We start from the raw sequence: 22,830 nt of genomic DNA on the forward strand, positions 1-22,830 counted from the left end.
CCAACATTTTTTTTTACTAAAGATGAATTAAGCCCCACCTCCTCTATATAATCACTGTTTGCTGGACTAAACCTGGCAACGTTATTTCTGTTCCTCTGGCCATTCCTCCTTCACTGAGACTGACAAGCACAGAGGCCACGCCTCCTTCACTGAGACTGACCCATAATGACAGGCACGTTTACTGCTGAAGGCGACTTATTAGTCCAGTGAAATTTCATATAATTTGATTTAATTTGATTAAAAGCAGATGAGAGACAGACCTGGATGTGGAGACTGAGGTGTGTTCACTTCATCAGTCTGGATGCAAGACTCCTGATTTTTCAGCTCTAGGTCAGGAATATTCTTCATCAGGTTGGCTTGAGCCTGCTGTAAAATGCGCTCCATATCTGCTTCTTCCTCAGCCTGTCTCCTGTCCACTGCCTGCAAAGACATGCCCACACCCCTCAAACCTCAAAATCTTTATAACCCAATATCACAGGTTTCAATACATCACAATTTTATATACATTAATTTGTTGGATTTTAAAAAAATGATGAAAACTATAAAATAAAATAAAGATGTCAGAAGGCAAAAAGAAACGCAAAGTAAGAATGAAAGAAAGTTAGAGAAAAAGACAATAGAATCTAAATGTATAAGAAAAGGACAGACATTTATTCATGAGAGCCTGAAAAAGAAAGGAAAATAAGGACAGATTTTAAACTGTGGCTTAGAAACATAAGTGCTGTCATAATGGCTGTGAGTGAGAGGCTGTGGGTGAGAGTCAGTAACTTGGCACTCCTCACCTCGTCTCTTTCAGTGCTTTCTCCGCAGCTCAGCAGTTTGTTCTGGACATCTCTTGCGGTCACTGAGATGACAGCAGGGGCATCTTGGCTAAGACTCGGGACCAGCTCTGAACTACAGGACCTCTGTGCCATGATGGGCGAGGAGGAAGATATTGAGACAAGCTCACTGTTGTTGGGATTAGAGGAAGAGGTGATGGTAAAGTGGGTGGGGCTTGAACATAAAAGCTGCTGAGGTGTGGCTGAGTCTCTGGGAGAATCAGGTGACTCGGGCTTCATGGAAATCGGCTCAGCGCAGAGGGTGCCTTCTGTAGCTTGTCTGATCAACATACACAGCAGGATAAAACATCTCAATCTCCAGGTTAATGGATAAGATAAATAAAATGACTAGGAATGATGGAATGAGCATCATTTTAACACTCTCTCTACCACATGAATATAAAACTATGTGGGTTATTTTGTGTGTGTCATACATCCTGAGGCTGCTGAGCGTCTTGGTCAGGTCTTTAACCCTTTTCAGCATGGTGTCCATCTTCTGAGGTTCCTCCTTCAGGAAGCGCACAGCCTCTACTTCCATCCTCAACACTGCATGCATTCTCGACTGCAGAGCTGGGAACTCTCCTGCGCGCGCACACACACACACACACACACACACACACACAGCTACAGGTTGTTGTGAAATCAAATGCGTGAGAGTTATAACCATTGTGTTCAGTCTGTGGTGACAGTAATGACATTCCTAAACAGAGCACTGTGTGATTACAGCAAACTTTAGGATTATTACTTGGCTTCTTTTAATCTTTTTCCCGTCTTTATTCTTTTCAGGTTAGAAGTTGAAAGTTTTCTGACCTTTCTTGATTGAAGAGCCTTCAGCACATTCCTCATGAATCTTTTTATCTGATCTTAACACCATACTTCTGTGAGCCGTCTAACGTGAGCTAAGCAGAACACACTGATATATTGTATTGCATATTAAGGGCATGTTTTTCCTTGATATTTCATATCCGTGCCTGATCTTTATAAAACAGAGCTCCTACACAAAATGTCTGAAGGTCATAAGGTTTGTAAAGTGGTTCTATGATATCACTGGGATTTAAACTGGCTTAAACTGGTGTTTAAGGCTCAAACACTGAACAATCTACCATCACTGTCCACTGTATTATTCATGTTCACTTTAAGCTAAAAAAAACTTACATCACATTTTATACATGTTCGTATTTAAATGCAAAAACATCTTGCTGCAGCTCATTTCTTCAATGCCTCTGACCTCTGAATATCCTTTAAGTTTAAAACAATCACAAGACCAGTCATTTTCAGTTTCACTGCATCATGCGATGCTGTTTACCCTTCAGTGTGGCGAGCGTCTCGCCGACTTTCCTCAGATTAACCGCACCGTCCTCCACGTCCCGCAGTGTGACGGCTCTCTGAGCCGAGCTGGAGTTCATCTTCAGCTGCTCCACGTGCATCTCCAGATCCCTGTAATGATTAAGCAGAAGATTAACAGTTAATTCTGCCAGACATAAAGCAGTAAAATAGCAAAATAACACAATAGATTTATGGCCTGACCTGGATGTGCTCTGTATTTCATTAAAAAAGCAGGCAGGACATCACCCTCTAGTCTTATAGCATTTACAGAACATTTATTAAATAATTGCTAATTAACTGGGGGCACGGTGGCTTAGTGGTTAGCATGTTTGCCTCACACCTCCAGAGTTGGGGGTTTGATTGCTGCCTCTGCCTTGTGTGTGTGGAGTTTGCATGTTCTCCCCGTGCCTCGGGGGTTTCCTCCGGGTACTCCGGTTTCCTCCCCCGGTCCAAAGACATGCATGGTAGGTTGATTGGACAATTTTCCAGAGATGCCATAGTGCGTGAGTGAATGAGAGTGTGTGTGTGCCCTGCGATGGGTTGGCACTCCGTCCAGGGTGTATCCTGCCTTGATGCCCGATGATGCCTGAGATAGGCACAGGCTCCCGTGACCCGAGGTAGTTCGGATAAGCGGTAGAAAATGAATGAATGAATGAATGAATGCTAATGAACTTCCTGTAGATATTTTAATCATATTGATGGTGTACTGTACATGTAGCTAAAATCAGCTAGCTAACAAACCACAAACAAATACATTACAACAAAACGCTCTGCAGAACCTATGACAAGTAAATGTTGACTTTAAAATACAAAGCAGAATGACAAATTCCTTCTGGGTGCATTCTCATGCAGTACCTTTGAACTACTTCCTGTCTAATGTGTTAGAAGCAGTGAAAAGGTTCAAGTTTAAACCGACCTTTTTCCCAGATCTGTGTTAGTCAATTGAATATAATTAGCACCTTAATTAGATTACATTTCATTTGAATAAATATATCCATCTTGTGTCTAATCTGGCACATCCAATCTATATCACACCCCAGAATTAAATAAAGCTCTGATTCCACCAGATCCTGATTTCTGCTGTATTTCTCACAGTGAATTCAGTATAGAGAGCTTTTCGTTTTTTCCAGGAGCGCAGTGGAGATTTATTGCAGTGAAACAGACAGTGTTGAAACCTGTTCTACATGCTGGAAAGTGTTTACTTGCAGTGTGTGTGTGTGTGTGTGTGTGAGTGTGAGAGAGAGAGAGAGAGAGAGAGAGAGAGAGAGAGAGAGAGAGAGAGAGAGAGAGAGAGAGAGAGAGAGAGAGAGAAGGCGGTTTGGGTGTGTAGGACTGAAAGGTTCGCTTCAGGTACCAACAACTACCAAATACTTCAGCAGCAAAAACAGCAGTACTGATCAAATCTCCTAAAATGTGTGGAAGCTTCAACAACCATTTCCTGCTGAACTAACAGATCAGTGAGTAGAAAACTCTGTGTGCTGCAGGCATTGTGTGAGGCCACACACACACACACACACACACACACACACACACACACACACACACACACACACACACACACACACACACACACACACACACAGGTATTTCATAGCGTGATGTGAGAAAATGTTGCCTGTTTGCCTCCAGCTTGGGATTGCGAGTTCTCAGGAGGAGTCTGAGCTCCAGGGCAGTGTGACAAATCCTACTTATTTGATTTTCAAACCTAAGGCTCAAAGTTGCACAATCAACTTGTGTGTGTGTGTGTGAAAATGTGTGTAATCGTTGATATTTAGATGTTTTCCTCGAAAGACTTTCATGTAACATGCACGAAAGGAGTCTCCAGTGTAAGTGGCAACAATAACGATCTCACTCAGCATTCAACGTAACACTTATGTTATTTGTTACACAGAACATGGGGGACGTGAAATCAGGTGAGCTGTGGTTAACTGTAACTTCTCACCCCAGCTGGAGCAGCACGTTCTCCTCCATGACCTCATATCTGCGTCTCTCCTCGTCCACCTCCATCCTCTGCTTCTTCAGCGGGTCGTCCAGCATCTGCAGCTTCTCGCACATTCTCACAGTCAGTTCCTCTTCCGCCTGCTTCAGCATCGTCTTCATCGCCACCTGGTTCTGCAGCTGGATACGACGTAGTCAAATAGTCAAACACACTGCACATGCAGGTTCGGCAAAGGAACAAACATAGCAATGGAGATGTTCTTGCCTGTGCCTGTCGGATCTGATGGAGCTGCTGGCGGAGGTTGGAGACGTTTTTGTGGAAGGTGGACAGGAGGAGGCTCAGAGCCGGGTCTCTGGCTGAAGGAGGCACAAGAGGCTCAGACTGAAAAGTGGGACTCTTACACACAGCCACGGGGGAGAGTCCTGCAAAACACACACATGCACGCTTGAATACTACCATATATGGGCAAGTATACATTTACATATATCATTCTGTACATGCCCACGTTTTCGTATATGGTCCTCAAGCTATATTGACCCAGGATACAAACTCAAGGAAATGACTACATTCTCGTTTGTTACTTTAAAGGCACGCCCACTTAGGGCATGCCTATATTTCCATTTATGGACTGATTCAAAATTTCTTTTTTGTGGTCCACAGCTCTTGACTAGTGTGTTAAGAGCAAACCATGCTAAAATAATAAATGAAAAACGATTCAGAAAAAAATGTCTAATACATTTTTTAATTCATGGATTATGACTAATTCATATATAATTACACTTGAAGAACAACGATACTAACCTCCAGTGTTTGTGTTTTGAGCGAGAGACTCCGAGACCAATTTCTCACTGAAATCAGAGAAGTTTGATATTGGTCACTTTTACAAAACAACAATTTGCACAAACTTTAATAGCAACTTCATATGAATATAATGCTATTGTTTTTCTTTGTTGTTTACCTCAGTGTCTCTTGTCCTCCGCTAGCATTCGTCCCTTTGAAAAGCGCGTGCTGAACGAGGCCAGTGAGGCTGGCTAACCGCTGCTCCATGACCTTCATGCGCTTGCTGAGGGAAAAGTAACCACAGACAAAAATGTAAATCATTTACCACAACTAATCTAATACAACTTTATTAATCTGCTTCTTCGTAGCTCTGATCAGACCTGGGACTACCGCTGTCTAAATCATCACAGATTCGTAAAATACAAACACAGGCTAGCTAATGCTAATAACATAATGCTAAAGCTAGGTAGCACATAGCAATTTAATCGATACATACTTCAAAGCACATTTCTACATTGCGCTGAATAATGTAAATGTATTTTATCTTTAGTATGGAGGATATAAACAGTAAGTGTGGAAATGACACAAAATTAATATAAAAACCAACATGTCCCTCAGATGTGTGAGAAAATGATTTGGAAACTCTATAATTACACATGCATAAATTTTTAGCTCTAGCAGCTAGTTGACTTCATCACATCATGCTGATTTATTGACAACGTGAACACACCAGAGCAGAATTACATGAACGCTACTCTTCCTCAAACTTTCCAGTAATATCAGTGATGTATTTTTATTGTCCTGGTTTAGCTTGTTCTGGGTGAAGAAAACATAAGCTTTCATTTCAAACACAAAAGCAAACTTCCACATCTGCTGAAACCTTTGCCTGATGCTCTGCTGCTGAACTACATGTTCACTTATGGGATAATTTCCAAAACTTACAAACCGTTTACAAACTGTGTCTGTAGGTGTTGACAGAGCAAACAACACATGCTTACACAACAACACCAGCTCTACTTACAAGGTCTTAAAGTAGCGGAATGTGACCCGAGCCTCACCTCTGAGGATCTGCTGATGGTACGAGGCTCTGGAAAGGTCCTCCTCCGTGTAAATCTGCAAACACGGGGGACGTCACGCTTCCTCTGGGCCTCGATGCCACCTCCAAAGTCCCATTGCTTTCCTTCCTCAAAGATCTCCGGAGGGATGAAGTCCTCTCCAACATCATGTGTGTGTTTTGTCCCGGGTGGATGTCGATCATCCTGACTTCGTTGACCCTGTGAGGTGAAGGAGGCGGAGTTTTCTGATTCTTCGGGCTTAGTGGGTTGTCGCTGTACTTGCGAGATTTTTGCCTGTAAAGGGAGTGATGGTGGAAGACGCCGCCGTCGGGGGAATCGGCCATGCTTAGGCGTGCCTCAGGAAAGCCGTACGAGTCCATGTCTTCGTCTGGTTTGACGTCCCGTCGCTCCAGGATAGCGCTGGAACACGGTATGCTGGACACACGCTCGCGGGGAAGCGTGGCCCCACCTGGCATGGTGCGAGAGTTGTAGGTGAATCGCGATGGTGAAGAGGGAACTGAGCGAGCCAGTGGTGGAGACAGAGAACCCTGAGGACCCTGGAGGGGACTTTGGGGTGTAGGAAGTGTGTGACCCATCAACTGTCCACCAGCCTGCTGCTGTCTGGAGCTGTAAATTCTCTCACGAGTAATCTGAGGAGAAGATGAATAAACAATTTGTTTAGTGTAATAAATTTCAAAGTAAAACCAGATTACATTCAACTCGCCCTGTTCGTAACTCCTGGGCTTTGATCTTCATAAATACTTTTTTTTTTATTTGTAATATTTATTTTAACCCTTTAACGACCTCACAAAATAATAAACACCTTAATTACAAATGAATGGTATAAATTTACTTTTTTCAAATTAAACTCTACAAACACCTACATTGATGATGTAATTAATAAAACTCTATAAATATGCAAATTAGAACACCTCCATCAGAGAATGCTCTGACCACATTCTCTGAGAAACGTTTGGTAAAGGGCCTGGATTTGTATACTAGAAAATGATTGGCTCTTCTGCATTACCAGAATTGATTTAATAAACAAGACCATTGCAATCACCTACTCCACCCTGTGTGAAAATATTAGAATTTGTTTCACGTCAGTAAAAGTTGAACAAACATTTAAATGTAATTCGAGCGTGTTTCCATTACAGACTCTGTGCATCGTGATGTTACGGGATAAAAAAACGTTTACTTTCATTTGCATTTGTTTACCGGAGATTTGCACGCAACCCAACACACACATGTAAAGCAGACGATACACACCTCCATACCAGGGATTAACTTGTCTGTGGGAAACAACGAGCATCACCAAGGCAAATTTTGGAGGAATTAAGGAGGAATTTATTGTGAAAAGCTGGCGGTCTTCATCGCAGTTTAATGAAGATGAAAAGAATGAACCAGTGTCCTGTCTGAACGACTCCCCATTCACATTAATAATCCGTTTTAGAAACAGAACAGAATCCAGCCCATGTGTTGTTGCGATTATGGATGAAAATAAAGACGGGAACAAAGGACTGAATGCAGCACAACAGCGTCTCTGCCTGAACCTGTCTGATCCGAGCAAAACGCAGAGCGCTGCAGGACAATCAAAAGCCGTCTGTCTCTCATCACCTTCACTATTACAGAGAGAAGAATGGGTCTGGTTATGCACACAACCACACGCCACTTGCCTTCACCCCAACTGATAACACACACGAAATGCTACAGCACGAAACATGACGCAGCAACACTTCTGCAGCAACACTTGGGAATTCTCCGGTTAATCAACGAGGCGGAAAACCCTGCAAATAAAAACACCCTTGTGATGAAGAAAGTCAGTCAACTTTATAAACCTCCTTGAAGTTATTTGACAAACTATTATTTGTTTCAAAATGATTTCTATTTCAGGAATGTCTTTTGCATTTTAATTTTCATTATATCCTCATACTTCTTTTCTTAGTTGGTACATTCAATTTGCTTTTTTAAATACAAAAAAAAATTATTATTAAACACATTAAACATTTGATAGATAAAATGTAGGGGTGTTGTAAATTGTCACCACACTGATTTTACAGATTTGACAGATATTAAAAATATCCTTGTGTTGGTATATTAATATTACAATCTTAGTTGTTTTTAATTAAAGAAAAAAAATACAGAAAATGTCAACACAAAGACCCAACTGTGGCTTTATCAGTCTTTTATTGCTGTTTGCTAGTTAGCTTTATGCAAATTAATTTCTGTTAGCTCCACCCACTGAATGGCACATACAGCATTTCTTCCTTTAATAAGATCCAGTATACGAGACACACAAAAACAAAGAAGGGGTGAGGCAGAGCGGTGCTTCTAATGCAGATGAATTACCCATAATCCTTGGGGGAAGGCATGTTGCAACAGGTGCTTAAACTCTTCTACGTATAACCCACTCGACTAACGGTTCAAGTTTCTCATGTGAAGCAGAAACACATCAAACCCGCTTGCAAAACAGTGAGATCGTTAACACTTCAGCTTGAGGGAGAAGAGCTGAAGTTGATGGAAAAACTGGAAGAACGTGATCTCAGGATCCTGACCGAAGCTGACTTTTTGCCTTAAACGAATTGTTGTTCAACCCACTAAAGGTTTAATCCACAGCTGAACTGCTGAAAGAAGGCCATGAAACGCTAGAAGTAGACAATGAGTCGTTTAATAGCCTCAATGAACAGGTGTGTGACGTTAACAAGCATGTCGAAGCATGTATGTTTTGTTTTGAAAATTTAGTGCGGTCTTGTTCTGTGGTGGTGATGGGCGTGGCAGGAATGACACTGGGACTATAAGTGATGACAAAACGCCATTTAGTCCTCTGTAACACGTTTAATAGTGATGAGATGTTTGCCTCTTTTCAACAAGTCGGATCATTTGATTCAACTCATCAAATCTCAGTCAAATCTTTTGACTCGCATTTGACTCCTTACTGACTCGTTCTCATACACTGTAAATCATGGCTTATAATGCTAAAGATGTTGCACAGTCTGAAGAACAGAACGATCTCTGGATGTTGCTGAGAGGCAAAAAAAATCATGGAGAAAACATGACAATGGTTAAGATGACAAGATATGATATCTAAATATGTTTTGAAAGATACTGTAACTGTTACCATCACAATTTATTAACTTGTCCGTGGTTTGTTAACAGACATACTGTAATGTTTCAAACAAGCCTAAAAGTCCAAGAGTGATGGGTTTTTAAACAAGTCTGTAAATCACTCAGAGTATTTCCTTCTGTTGCAGGTGAAGTTACTGCACTAATGGCAGGTTTGATCAACCAAGAATGCAGCAAGCGTGTCACACATCACACTGTGTGTGATCAGTAGTCAAAGGTCAAAGGGCGTGACCCCAGAGTGAGTCCAACTCACAACCACACTCTTGCAGGAATATTCCAGTTAAGATTTGAGAATAACAGAAGGGAAGAACAGTCTGCCACATCAGCCCTGAAATATTATTGTATTATTATATTTCAGAGACATTTCCATGTTGGAAAAGTCGCTTTGCCCTTTTGTTTAATCATTTAAAACACTGCTCATTACACAGCTTATTTTCTGGCGAATCAGCATTTGGTGTTGTGTCATTCCTCTGTGTGTGTATGTATGTGTGTGTGTGTGTGTGTGTGTGTGTGTGTGTGTGTGTGTGTGAGAGAGAGAGAGACGGTTTCAGACAGAGAGCCAGACACACGCTCACTGTTATTAACTACAATTTGTGGTAACGCTGCTTCCCTAATCGACATCACTGGCGTCTTTTAACTGTCTGAGTATCAGACATGAGAAAAACAGCAGCCTGGAGTCCAGGAGCAAAATCTGCTTTTGTTTCATCATGACCTTTCATTTCATCATGCTGCTGCTGAATGCTGGATTCTGATTGGTGAGAAGGTCAACACCTTCAGATTCAAACCTAAAGTCTCTTTCGTAACAGAACAAAAATCACAGTTATAAAATATGCTTAAAGTAAAGAGATGTTTATGTGTCATGTGTTGAAGGAGTCTTCAGTGTTTTGAATCAGTCAGAGGTAAAGCTGGAACTTGTTCTGTGATATTCTGAAACAGTGACTGTAACTGGAAATGGATAAAAGACAGAGCTGTTGTTCTTGGCTACTTCTGGATGGTAAGAGTAACTCTGCTGCATCGCATCACATCAGATTAGACTCAAAACTGCTGAGTCATGTTTCAGATAAAAAAAAATAATTACCCTAAAGTGACTGAATTAGCTCCGCCCCCTCACTGGGTTGATATCTGAATAACTTCTAAACGATGTTTGACAGAATTTCTCTGCATTCTATTTTAATGTTAAATGGGTGGGGTTAAGATCGGATTCAACTACTGGGAGCTTCACCGACAGCTGATGTCACGCAGAATGTATAAAAAATATACACTCATCTAAGTAAAATTAACATTTTTCAGTATTAAGCAGAGCAGCAGAACATTCGGTGCAAACTTCACTCATTTTTCATAAATGACAAACATTTCTCAGAAGACTAAAAAAAAAACGTCATGAATTTATGTGCGGTTACGTCCAGTGATACGATAATATGAGATGATAAAATGTTCCTGTAAAGTCTTTACACATGGCTTTCATTAGACCACAAATAACAGCAGGTCTGGTTCCAATTTCAGCAGCTAATCCGCTCCACATGCTAACAGGAATGCTAATGCCACTGTCTGGCCTCCTGAAGCTGTGCGTCACAGTTACTGTGTTGGAGCAAAGCAAAAGTGCAGCAAATAAATAAGATCAAGATTTATACGAGCTTTTTTAATAAGTTTAAAAAGGTGAATTGATGGCATCATAAAACAAACAAAGATTATCTTATTCTGGTCCTGTCAGCCACCTCAATGATGTAAACATATTAATAAGAATATGTCTTCTCTTTTGGGGGAAAAAACCACAAAAAAACCACAGCGCTTAAAGACGACGAACAGTGTAATTGTGTGTGTGTGTGAATGAAAGAGAGAGTGTGAGAGAGAGAGAGAGAGAGAGAGAGAGAGAGAGAGAGAGAGAGAGGGAGAGAGAGGTGTGAAGGTTTCACTCACTCTGGTGTCTCCATTGTTTTGTCTCGAGTTGTGATTAAAAGCCTGATTGGGATCCTTGTTATAAACCTTCAGGTAGGAGTTTGGTGTGATGCTTCTGCAAACACACACACACACACACACACACACACACACACACACACACACACACAAAAAAGGTGATTATGAATCAGAATCATTTCCCATGATGAATGAATCAATTACAACAGACTCACTAATTTAGTCACTATTTTAACACACATGAATACAATTCAATTCATGAATTCAAAGCAATGAATTTAATTCTTCTGTTGAATCAGAGAGGCTCTGTGCGGGTCCTGTCATAAGAGGAACGGTCCACTATAAATGGATACAGAGTAATGCGCGTGAGGCTGTGTGCAGACTGTTGGGTGGTTATCAGATCCACACCCTCTTCTGCACTGTTCCCTGTGGTGCTCACACACACACACACCAGTAAAACAGGAAAGAGACAGAGTGATGCAGCGTGTGTGTGTGTGTGTGTGTGTGTATGTGTGTGTATCAGTATGGAGAGCTGGGCGTGGTTGTTTATAACGTTTGAAAGTTATGAGAGCAAACGTGTGTCGACACACACCCCTGAGCCGTCTGTCAAAACACGTTGCTGTAACTTCAACAGGCATGAACGGATAAACAGGTAGATAAATCGCCAATGTGCTATACAACACTAATTCCACAGAGATGTCTAGGAACGTTTACGCTCAGCAAGCTGCAGATCGTCAGCCGTGTTACTGTCACCACTCTGAACACGACTCACTTCCTCTAACAGCTCATATATTATTTATTCTCTCTAAAACACACAGATTTCAATAAGACAAATAACTACTTTTAAATCAGTTTATAGTGACTTTTATGTTGGAACAGGCGAGTCCCTGATGCCACTTACATTATAACAGCTAGAAACACTCTCTTCTCCCTGAGCTAAGGTTCTCCTCCTCACAGGGTGTGTGTGTGTGGGTGTGTGTGTGTGTGTGTGTGTGCACTAGGTGTACGATATTAATGTTAGATTTTATAAAAACGTAAGTAAATTTACCTGACGTCAGTGAGCTCGTAGTAGATGTTCCTGGCGTGGTCCTTCATGTAGATGGCCATGTTGGGTGACTCGAGCATGTTGAGCGTGAGCTGCTGAGGGAAAGCGCTGACGAACAGAGCATGCACGGTATCAGCACTCGACACCTCGTTAGGCATGAGGATCTGCTTCGTCTCCTCGCCATACTGCAGGTGCAGAACACCTGGAGAACACAGAGAACCCACAGCTGTCTAACTCATCTCTCATCACACAGCACACACACCTGTAGAGTTCTCTGACGTCTAAACCGTCTCAATATCTCTAACACCATCGCATGGACCTATCAGGCATCTCCCATATCACCATAGCAATAGCTTAAAGACCTTAAAATTAATCATTGTTTTTCCAATACGATAGCTAATGTTTTTAAAGCTGTAAGGAGAATAAATATCTGCACTGACTTTAGAGACTAAAGAATTTCAGTTGTAGAAAGTAAAAGACGCACATGTGGTTAATATCGGAGCTCATACTGCTGTCAGACTTTCAGTAAAAGCTAAATGCAGCCTCTAATGATCAATTTAAAGCCACATTTTATTTACTGAAGTGTAGAAACTGAACTGTGTGTGATGGAAATCTTAAACTCCTGCTATTTAAATTTTAAATAAAATCCAGAAGTGCCATAGCTGATTCAGCTCAGCAGCACTGAATCTCCCCCACACACATGGCACATGGTACGACCCAAAACCTCGGCTATTCTTCAACACCAAATTATTTGTTGGTACACGTTCAGCCCAGCCCTCGGGCTTCTCCTAGTCTTGGTGTTGTGTTTAAAAAGAGACGTAATGGGATACGATTCCAAATGGAGGCATCGAACCAAACCAAACTGTTTCAACATGCAGTGGCAGATTTTACTGTGGAAAAAAAAATAACAAACAGCACCATCACCATCAGACCACCAGAGCAAAGAGAAAGAAGTCGAAAATTCTGAAATACTTAAGTAATATTTTGTAAATGAATAAAGATTGTCTAGCAAATTGGTGGTAGCCAATGATTGGTTGAAGCGTTTCCTCGGCAACACAAAATAAAAGTGAGATTAGAGCCAGAAGGGATCACATCACCATGCATGAAGGTTTGAAATCATGATACCATTGATTTAAAACAGACCAAACATTTTCAATAGAAGTAAAGATTATAAATATCACAAACAAAAAAAAGTGACATTAAATATGTGACTGAAATGAAACATTTATATGCACGGATGCATAAAACGCTGAGTTACACTGATTACATTACAGACAAATAAATGTAGAAAACTCTGACTGAGGACTGAGCACAGAATCATCCAGACTTCTGAAAAACTTCTGAACCTTTTGTACTGATGAAAGTGAAGAATGTTGAAGTATCTGATGGCGATGTAAAGTGATATCGATGTGAAGGTTATGGATAGAGGATGTGATGGTGAAGGGGATGGTGAAGTGGATGGTGATGGAAAATGAGATAGTGAAGGTGAAGGTGGTGAAATGAGTGGTGATGGGGAAGATGATGGTGAGGGTGAAGGTGATGGTGGAGGTGATACCCAGCGAGCGCTCCTTGGTGTGGTTGCTGGACCTGACGACAGGGAGGCTGGCACGAGTGCGGCTGCCCCGCATGAAGGACGTGAGCGGTTCTCCTTCAGTCATGACCTCTCTCACACACTCCTGCTCTCCTAAAACACTGTGAGTCCTTATCTGGAAGAGAAACACACACACACACACACACACACACACACACACACACACACACACACACACACACACAAAACACATCAGATTTTCACAGTGATGGATTTCATTCTTAAAACTACATCTCAGAACACAATGGAAATATTTGGGAATCATAATGGATATTAAAAGCCTTTTTTGTGTCTGTAAAAGAGATGAAAAGAACATACAGAGACAGAGACATGTGGAGAGACAGAAAGAGCACAGGACATGTTCATTTCCTTCTGATTTTCCACACAATAAAATGTAAAGAGTAATGTAAATGTGTGTGTTTCTAAAACCACAGCCATCATGTGGCGAGTTTGTCCCAAATTATTAAATATTTAAAGTCCAGTTCATGAAACCACGAGCTCAGAGCTGCACATTTTCCACCTCAGTGTGTGGGAAAGAGCAGGACACATGACGCCAAAACATTCTTCTGAAAGCTCGTCATAACGACTCTGTAGGCAAATAACCACAATGACTATAGAGCAAAACTCCTTCTGGAATTATTATTATTATTATTATTGCTACAGTAAGACGAGGGTCTGTGAAGGAGTGGAACCTGCACTAAAAACTCATGCTTAAAAATTTGAAATTAGAATCAAATATGGGGTCATGATCTCTCTCTCTCTCTCTCTCTCTCTCTCTCTCTCTCTCTCTCTCTCTCTCTCTCTCTCTCTCTCTCTCACACACACACACACAAACACACACACTCGGTGGTGAAGGCTTTAAGGTGATCAGAGCGAAACCTCTGTCCTTCAACACCTCAGTTTTAATCTGTATCTTTTTTTGGGTAAATGAGCTAAAAGTAAGTAAGGATCAATTATAAATAAAATCCTTTTATCTTCGATAAGATAAGAAATGCACACTGTCCTGGATTTCAGCCAACCATGGACCTGCATCTGTGCCATATCTGGAATATGAAGCTGCACCAAAACAGGGTCAGAAGCAGCTCGGGTTAATAAACAAGATCAAATACAAATGGTCAAAAAATGATAAGTAATATCTCACCTGTTTTAGAAGTGGTGCAAACTCAAGTCATAATATTATCTACAGTTTATAGTAATAAACAACTTAATCAAAAAAAGAAGAGAAAAACACAAGCTCCTGCTCAGGGTTTTCTGAACAGCAACAAAACCGCAGCTGCACACAGAAGTCGTTATTATTTTGACTTTTCGTACAGCGGAGTCAGAAAGTTCCAGTGAGTGAAAGCGCAGTGTGGTTTAATAGTTTATTTTTTAGCTCAACTGCTCACATATTCAGCGTTATGAACTGCAGGAATGTGTGAGAGAAAAGCAGCACATTCTTCAAAACCACAATCAAAACACCCGCCTCTGAAGTGCTACAGAGTCTATGACACTAACCTCCAGTCTCCGGTTCACTCAAACCAGTTTTTACACCTCTAACTCCTCACAACACTACACAACAACACAACACTACACTACACAACTAACCACAAAACCTCCCAGTGCCCACAAACACAGTGCAACTCACACGGCTATTCAAACCACAATTACAGCAGCAGCACAATAGACACCAGGAACCTGCACTGGGTTGCCAGGTCTGGATTTTTTACAATGTTGGCTTGCAGCCAAGATTTTCACCCCATACACAGGTTCAGGTTATTAACTGAATTAGTAAATTCATAATTTAACTAAAACCGTTGACTAAAATATCTTGTAAGAAATAAAAATCTATAAAAGCCAACTGCTTTTTGTGTATGAATTGCTTAGTAAGTGTCGGTGAACTGGATTAACCAATAAAAAAAAATACCACCACCATTTTTATTTGATTTGATTTGAGGATTTAGTGCAGCTCAGTTTCTGTAGTTTTTGGAAATGGTTTTATTTCTTGCTGCAGACCTGGCAACCGAAACTTCTCCATATTCACGGCCAACATCTCAATAATTTATGTATTTCCTGGCACAAACCCAAATCCACATGAAATACTTCGAACTCAGGCCAGAATGCTGACTGACACTCTGCTTTGGTGCCAAATGTTTTTCCACCCACTGAAAGGAGAGACGATTCCAATCATTAACATTTCAACACAAAGCCGCGGACATAAAGGCGCTAATAAACGTAGGAAGTTCACGGAGAGAGCAGGTTTACTCTGTCTCAGCTAAGGAACCAGAAGAGCACGAGGACAAAATGACATCATACAGTCATGTGGCGTTCCTCAAGGTTCCATCCTGAGTCTGCTGTAGTGCTCAACATGACAATGTGTTAATGTGGTATCAATAACTGTGCCAACATCTCAACACACTGTTCTGAGACATCATGTAGATCTGATCACATCCTACAAGACTTCAATATGCATATTGTGTATTAAAAAAATGTGTCCAGGTATCGTGATGTGACATGGGTGTCATAATTTAACTCACCAAACAAAAGTGTACAAAAGATGGAGGTCAAACAGACAAAATCATCCAAATCAACAACTGTCTGATCTGAAGGTAACTCAGCTGGCAAAACTTCCAAAAGTTGTTTTTTTTTTTTTTTTATATATAAAGCGTTACATCCTAAATGTGATTTGATAAAAACATCAGGAAGTGTGATTGAACATATTCAACTATTGCTGTATAAAGCGTATAATAAAGCGTATATAACATTCAGCAAATCCAAGAGAGCCAGAGCTTCCCAAGAACATGCTCGTCATCATCTCACGCTGCAGTGACGTTGCCCTCGACTAGATTCTGGGTGTAGCTCTGACACTGCGGCATGTTTGGACACTGAAGTGGAGCGGAGTTGTGACATGCAGGAACTGTTGCAGAATCAAAATAATTCACTTCTAGTGCCAGAAAATTGCAATTAAATGCCTGGGGTGAAGTTTCATTCCCATAACACAGATGATAATATTTGCAACAGGAAAGGCCCCCACACACTGTGGTCCAGAGGCAGGAGGTTGTGGTAGATGAGATCTCAGCACAGGTGCCGCTGCTGTAGACGTTTCTGTGCAGTCAGGCATAACATCACACTGCAGGAGAGAATAAAGGCCTCAATTGTCCACGCTGCCAAATTTCACATCCACTCGTCTTGAGGTTTATGGAGCATGACAGGTGGCTCGCTGCGCAGTGTGTGTGTGTGTGTGTGTGTGGGGAGCCTGGGTAATGACTCAGTGCCTTCATTAAAAACTAGTGTTAAGCAACAGGCTCTGAAACACTAAACCGGTTTCAGCGTAGTAGAAACAGCAGATGGGGAACGCAGCATTCTTCAAGTTTTAAACCGACACAAAAGGCAGCGGATGTGAACGACAACGTGCAAAAGGCGTTCCAGCTGTAGACAGATCAGGAAATCATTTCGCTCCACGAGCCGTAAAAACACATGTAAGCCTTCAGACACTGTCATTACAGGTTACTTAGTCTGTACGAGAAAACTGTTTGTGTAGCAACGTCTTGATTAGGGGAAAACTTCCAAATACAAGTCACAGAAGAAGGCAAAAGAACGCTTCCTCAGGTCACTTCATCTAGTGTGCTGTGGGATTTGTGGGTTCGTCACTAATAACGATATCAAATAATCAAAATAATCACCCAAATGTCTAAACATAAATCTAGCATATCTCTAGCTAACAGGCTTTACATTCAATACAGAATAGAACTACGAAAAGTCACGCTTTCAAATACAAACTCTAAAAAAGATGAGAAGAAAAGTAGTTTTCTGCAAAAAAAAAAACAGAACCTCATTCAACAAATCCAAGATGGAGGAACTTTATGGAATACGTTTGTCTAGAAATTCTCAACAAAATTAAACAATTTAACAGTGAATAAAGCAGCTGGTCAGATAAAATGTTGTACTGAAGGTATCTTTTTTCCAGTGAAGGCATCAAAACAATAAATAAACAATTAAAAAAAAAATAAACAAAAGGTAAAAAAAAAAATAGTTGAGGCTGCATCATTATTTATGGAAAAAAATTCCAAAGAACAAAATAAGTTTTAATTGTAAAGTTTCAGCACAAACCTTTATCCAATCCACTGATTCCACTCAGCTGTAATAAGAACAACTTTGTTTAACACAGCTTTGTAACTGCAATATTTCCTAACAAAGTCTAACAAAGTTTTTCTGACAAATTGCTGATTTATCTTCATGTATATTCTGTAGTGTAGAAACATAGATGAAGACCATAAGAGAAGCAGTTCAGCTGGACCTCTGGTCTGCTTCACTGCTCTCTCTAATCACAGCTGGACGAAGATACGGTTCATCTGCGCTGGTCTTGTGCCAGGCCTTTGAAAATCCTGCAATGGCCAGAATAAATCAGCCTCCTCAGGCCCAGTCTCTGGCTCCAGAGGATATTGGAGGAGGGAAATTAAGGGCATCGCTCCCACGGCTCTGATATCGCTCCGAGTCAAGGGCACAGGGATTTCAGCCAATGAGAAGCCACACTGAACACGCACTGGCACCGGCAGGTCTGAGTGAGAGGCGGGGTGTGACAGGGCGGTAACTCTCGCTGGGGTGCTTCAGAAACACGGCTCCTCGCCGTCATCTCAAGCACAAAGATCAGACAAACGACAGACGTCATCAGACCTCACAAAAATGTCTCCATCAGGTCTGTTTCCAAATTGACTGTGTGTTGTGAGTATGCTAAGTACATTACAGCTTCACCTGCTAATTTCCACCGTCACAGTATTCATGTAATTAGACATCAATTCCACAGCAACTGCAATGCTCACAGTGGGCGGAGCTACACAGGGCTGAAAATAAACGCTTTCAAGTTACAAGACAGAAAAAAAAAACATAAGTAAATTTCTCATCTGTAAAGCTGTAAGCTGAAATGTGAAACTGTGATGTTACATTTTACTCCTCTCTATAACCATGTGTGATTTTTTCCCCCTAACAAATGTAGATAGTTCTTTTTATTAAAATACAAATAAATCTGTTTAACTATGAGACACGATGAGATTTCAACTACAAGCACAATCTGATGGACAGAGAGACATTTCTGAGGGTTTCTCAACTGAAACAATTCTCTCCAACAAATCCTTGGACCAATCCGATCCTTCGTCTCGCGTGGTCTGATGTTTCTTCAGTTCCCTGATCACAACTTTAGCTACGACCACCAATTATTTACCATTTACTGTGTAAAAAAACTTTACAAAGAAAAATAAAGTAGCAGAAGGTCGCTGGTGTGAGTGTGTCACTGGTACAGCTAGCTTGATTTGCTAATCTAATTTACACGAAGCCAGCCATGCAACATATAAACAATATTATATCTAATATCTAATACAGAAGCACAGGCCACACCCAAAAGCAACAACAGTAGCAGTTTCTTCACGCTCAGAAGAACATGAAGTGACAAGGGACTTTCACTGGTTAGTGTAAACACGGAGCAACAGAGATATCTGGGTTTTGCTTAATTTATCTTTGGCACCAACACAAGTGTGTAGTGATGCACAAAATACTAAATTATCACAATGTCGTGTTTAAAAATGACTCTGTTGTCAAAAAATAAAGCATACGTTAAACTGGCATATGGCATAAACTGGCATATGGTTCCAAAGTGTCCAAAGTCTGCATTTTAAAACAGCCTTTGTCCTGCTGCTGTCTGAACAAAACAAAAACAACGACGTACTGGAGATATTTTGACAACAGCGTTGTGTGTGGAAGGAAATCTGTTTACAGAACATGCATGCTAAAGAGTGAATACTTCACTAAGCCTATAATTTAGTGAGGGATGAGTATAAACACCATCTACACAAGACACACACACTCTGCACAGTCATCATTTTTTATTAAATGCTGCATTATAAAGGAAACTCCATGCTCAAAGTTATAATCAGTGAAAAACAAAACTGTAATTTAGCTGACACCACTAATCAATCTGATCACACCATGTCAATCACTCCAATCAATCACTCGTTTCCATCAGCAGTCAGTTTTAAAGAAACAGCAGAAAGCTCAGGTTTATAATCGAGGTGCCTTTTTTCAGAGCTTCAACTTTAAAAATCTGGAGTTTAATTATTTTTCAGTTTACATTTAGAAAAGATAAAGGAACTCAAAAAAATATAAACTGTGGTAGCAATTTATTGTGATATCAATAACATTAACACACTGTTGCTCATTTACAAGCAAAACAAATAGTGTAAACTGCTGTTTATAGTGTGCTTCTATTATTATTATTATTATTATTATTAGCAGTAGTAGTAGTAGTAGTATGTATTTACATTGGTACATTTTATAAAAGACTTTGAATCTTGTTCCAATGACCAACAACTAAAGTGCCAAAATGAGTAAAGATCACTTCCTTAAAAAAAAAAAGCAGGTTCTTGAAAGTGTCTTGCGGTTTTTCAGCTTATGTCTTGTCCTAAACTACTCTGTTAAATCTCTGTTCTAGTCTAAATCCACTGCACTGTGCTGTGCTTCCTGCTCCACAATCTGTTAATTAAAGCTGCGCGTGCAGAGTTAATTAAACAGTGCACGGTGACTTAATAAAGCTGGAAAAATAAGAACTGGATGAAAATAGAAATGCTGCTGAAAATCACAACACGGTACCTTAGAGCGAGATCCGATTAGTCCAAGACTTCACCGCGAACATAAACGCGTCCACACCGGGAATCGGCTCACGGACGGCGGCATGAGCGAACCGAGTCGCGCACTAGAGTGAAGCTCTAAACTTTCAGCTGATTCTCTTGCTATCGGGTTATTCTTTTGTGCTACACACGCACACTCAAAGACACGCGTGTAACCCTGGTGTGAAGCCACGCGTGTGTGTGTGTGTTTTGAAATTAATCCCTGTTCAGCTCTACCTGTTAAACCTGCTCTTCAACATATAGAATTAAACCGATTCAATAAACGAACCGAATCCGCCACAGGGAATCGTTTAGTTTTTGAACAACAAACCATCTAAAACATAAACTACATTTCTAAAATGTAACATTTCGAAATACATGTATGTATTTAATGAATATTGCTTGATTAAGTACCGTAATACGCACGTTGTGTTGTTATTATTATTATCGATTCGTTTGAACTGTTCCGTTTAATCGACGTATGAATGAGTCGAATCAGAGAGTCATTTTGGTATGTAAACTTTTTTCTTTTATTTCAGCACTAAAACCGTAGACATGAATTTCCATATCGTATTTGTGGTCAATAAAGAAAAATCAACGATTCGTTTCACGTAAATGGTTGTGTTCCCAAAAGTCGGTTCAGTGTAGTGATTCGTATCGTTGTGAAAACGCGGCGTCTTGTGGTCAAAGCGCGTCGGTACATTGTAAAGTCTGTAGTTCAAATCAGTTCTGCAGCATAGATGACAATGTCAACGTATGTAAACGAGATATTTTAAGTGCTTTTAAAACAATCACATACTTTTAATTATCCACTAAGGAAATAAATCCGAAAACAAAGTTCCTTTGATGAAAAATTTCAGACACACTCGGTTAATCAAGCAGAGACGACATGCTGGAAATGTCAGGTGGAATTGAACTGCTATAGAATTGTAATCTTTACTAAGTCCATTAAGAGAAAAATGCTAATAAAGTGACAATTCATTGCACAGTAACATCACAAGAACAACTGAATTAATGTTCTCATTTAGAAAAGCTTCAAGACATACCACAGAGATTTATCCTGTCAATAAAGTGATTGTTCTGAGTTAAACATGACAGTGATTCTAATCGCAACACAGGAACTGTACTAATTGCTGCATCATTGAATGTCATATAGAATGATTAAAAGGAAATTTCATCTCCAGCCAATTATACAGTAAACCATCAGATAATCAATGACTTCTGATTAGCCACAGAACTGCAAAACACAGTTTATGTAAGCAATAAAGTACAGTGCATAAACTCCCTGTGAATGAGCTGTTGCTATAAAAATGATAAAGCTGTGATTTGCTGTTGCACTACTGTCAGAGATGCAGAGCTGAAAATCAAAACCTTCTGACCAATCAGAATCCAGATCCAGAACTCTACAGCACTCAAGAGCTTACGTGATCTCGGAGTCTCTCCTGATGTCCGGCAATGGCCGATGCGTGATGAGGGTATTTCTGCTTCAGGAGTTCCAGAAAGGCCTCTCTACGCTGCTCTGTATTCTGCACCTGCATGGTGAACGTGTGCTTTCGAGGAAGCGTGCAAGGGGACCAGGGGTTCAATCGGTCACCCTCGTCCCTGCTGCTTGTCTTCCTGTCCAGATTATCCACATCCTCTGCCGAGCACGGTCTCTGCTCACTCCTCACCTTCTCTGATGAGCAGATGGAAAAAAAACACGTCATAAAAGTTGATAACTCTGTGAGGGATAACACAAAGAGTCTACAGGATTTATCATATATCGTATTCACACACAAATTATATGTATAATGAAATTATACAGGAAATTACACTTTAGATGTTATTTAAAAATATGTTCAAAGTCATCATTAATCTGGGTTGCCAGGGTTGTGTTTTTTGTAGCTGGTAATGTTTGTGATTCCTGTCACTGCATCTAAACCCAGAATATGTTCATGTTTATTTCATATCAGTCATTTTATAGACTTTCATTATTACTGACCTGAACACAAATTCATGAGCTAAGTGTTTTTATAAAAATGAATCTTCGGTCAGTCATAAGAAAATCCTGAAGGAATGTTGTTTGGGAATTAATACATTCTGTTACTATAATTGCTATAATAATACATAATTGTACATACCGTCTGTTGCTATTCAGCTAAAAATCTGATTAGCAGGTAAAAGCTTAATTTACACTTATTTAATACCTTGTTGTATGAAATAATTCATTTTATAAAGTGATGCTAACAAATAGACCAGCCTGCTATTTAGCTATTTACATATAACAGCTATGATAACCTCTGTGAAATGTTAGTAGTACTATGTTTAGCTAACAAAATCCAGTGACAGCTTGTTATGGTTCCAAGCGAGTTACCTAATTTATTATTATCAAACAAAATCCAGATAATTTTTTTAAGTTAGTTTACATCCTATCAGGTAAAAATGCATTTGAGACGGAGCCACAGTTTGAGGCCATCGTTCTAATAAAAGTTGAATGACATCATAATCTGACTGAACTGTAATTGCACTCCCACATGATCTGAGCCATTGTTTTGTACGGAAAATACTTCATAACTTTCCACTTTCCATCTCCACATGATGTACAGATCACTTCCTGTTATGATTGCA

The 22,830-nt window shown here is 40.3% G+C and overlaps 1 protein-coding gene across 5 annotated transcripts in view; it reads right to left on the reverse strand.

Annotated features, from left to right (window-relative positions):
- Positions 1 to 22,830, reverse strand: part of si:ch211-207d6.2 (sickle tail protein homolog) — a 44,818-nt gene that overhangs the window by 7,070 nt on the left and 14,918 nt on the right. For 4 of the 5 annotated variants that reach the window (XM_047806503.1, XM_027142721.2, XM_047806504.1 and 1 more), the window contains exons 2-14: positions 21,648 to 21,898; positions 13,556 to 13,706; positions 12,004 to 12,202; positions 10,959 to 11,052; positions 5,922 to 6,568; positions 5,042 to 5,146; positions 4,885 to 4,931; positions 4,348 to 4,505; positions 4,087 to 4,262; positions 2,125 to 2,255; positions 1,253 to 1,400; positions 783 to 1,098; positions 261 to 420 (exon numbers count right to left, since the gene is read on the reverse strand). In XM_047806503.1, coding sequence (XP_047662459.1) covers positions 261 to 420; positions 783 to 1,098; positions 1,253 to 1,400; positions 2,125 to 2,255; positions 4,087 to 4,262; positions 4,348 to 4,505; positions 4,885 to 4,931; positions 5,042 to 5,146; positions 5,922 to 6,568; positions 10,959 to 11,052; positions 12,004 to 12,202; positions 13,556 to 13,706; positions 21,648 to 21,898 — 2,583 coding nt within the window. Of the gene's footprint in view, positions 1 to 260; positions 421 to 782; positions 1,099 to 1,252; positions 1,401 to 2,124; positions 2,256 to 4,086; positions 4,263 to 4,347; positions 4,506 to 4,884; positions 4,932 to 5,041; positions 5,147 to 5,921; positions 6,569 to 10,958; positions 11,053 to 12,003; positions 12,203 to 13,555; positions 13,707 to 20,206; positions 20,490 to 21,647; positions 21,899 to 22,830 lie in introns of those variants that run through there. The other variant, XM_047806506.1, reaches the window with a different exon arrangement.

This window comes from Tachysurus fulvidraco, chromosome 22 (genome assembly GCF_022655615.1).
Source record: "Tachysurus fulvidraco isolate hzauxx_2018 chromosome 22, HZAU_PFXX_2.0, whole genome shotgun sequence".
Lineage (NCBI taxonomy): Eukaryota > Metazoa > Chordata > Actinopteri > Siluriformes > Bagridae > Tachysurus > Tachysurus fulvidraco.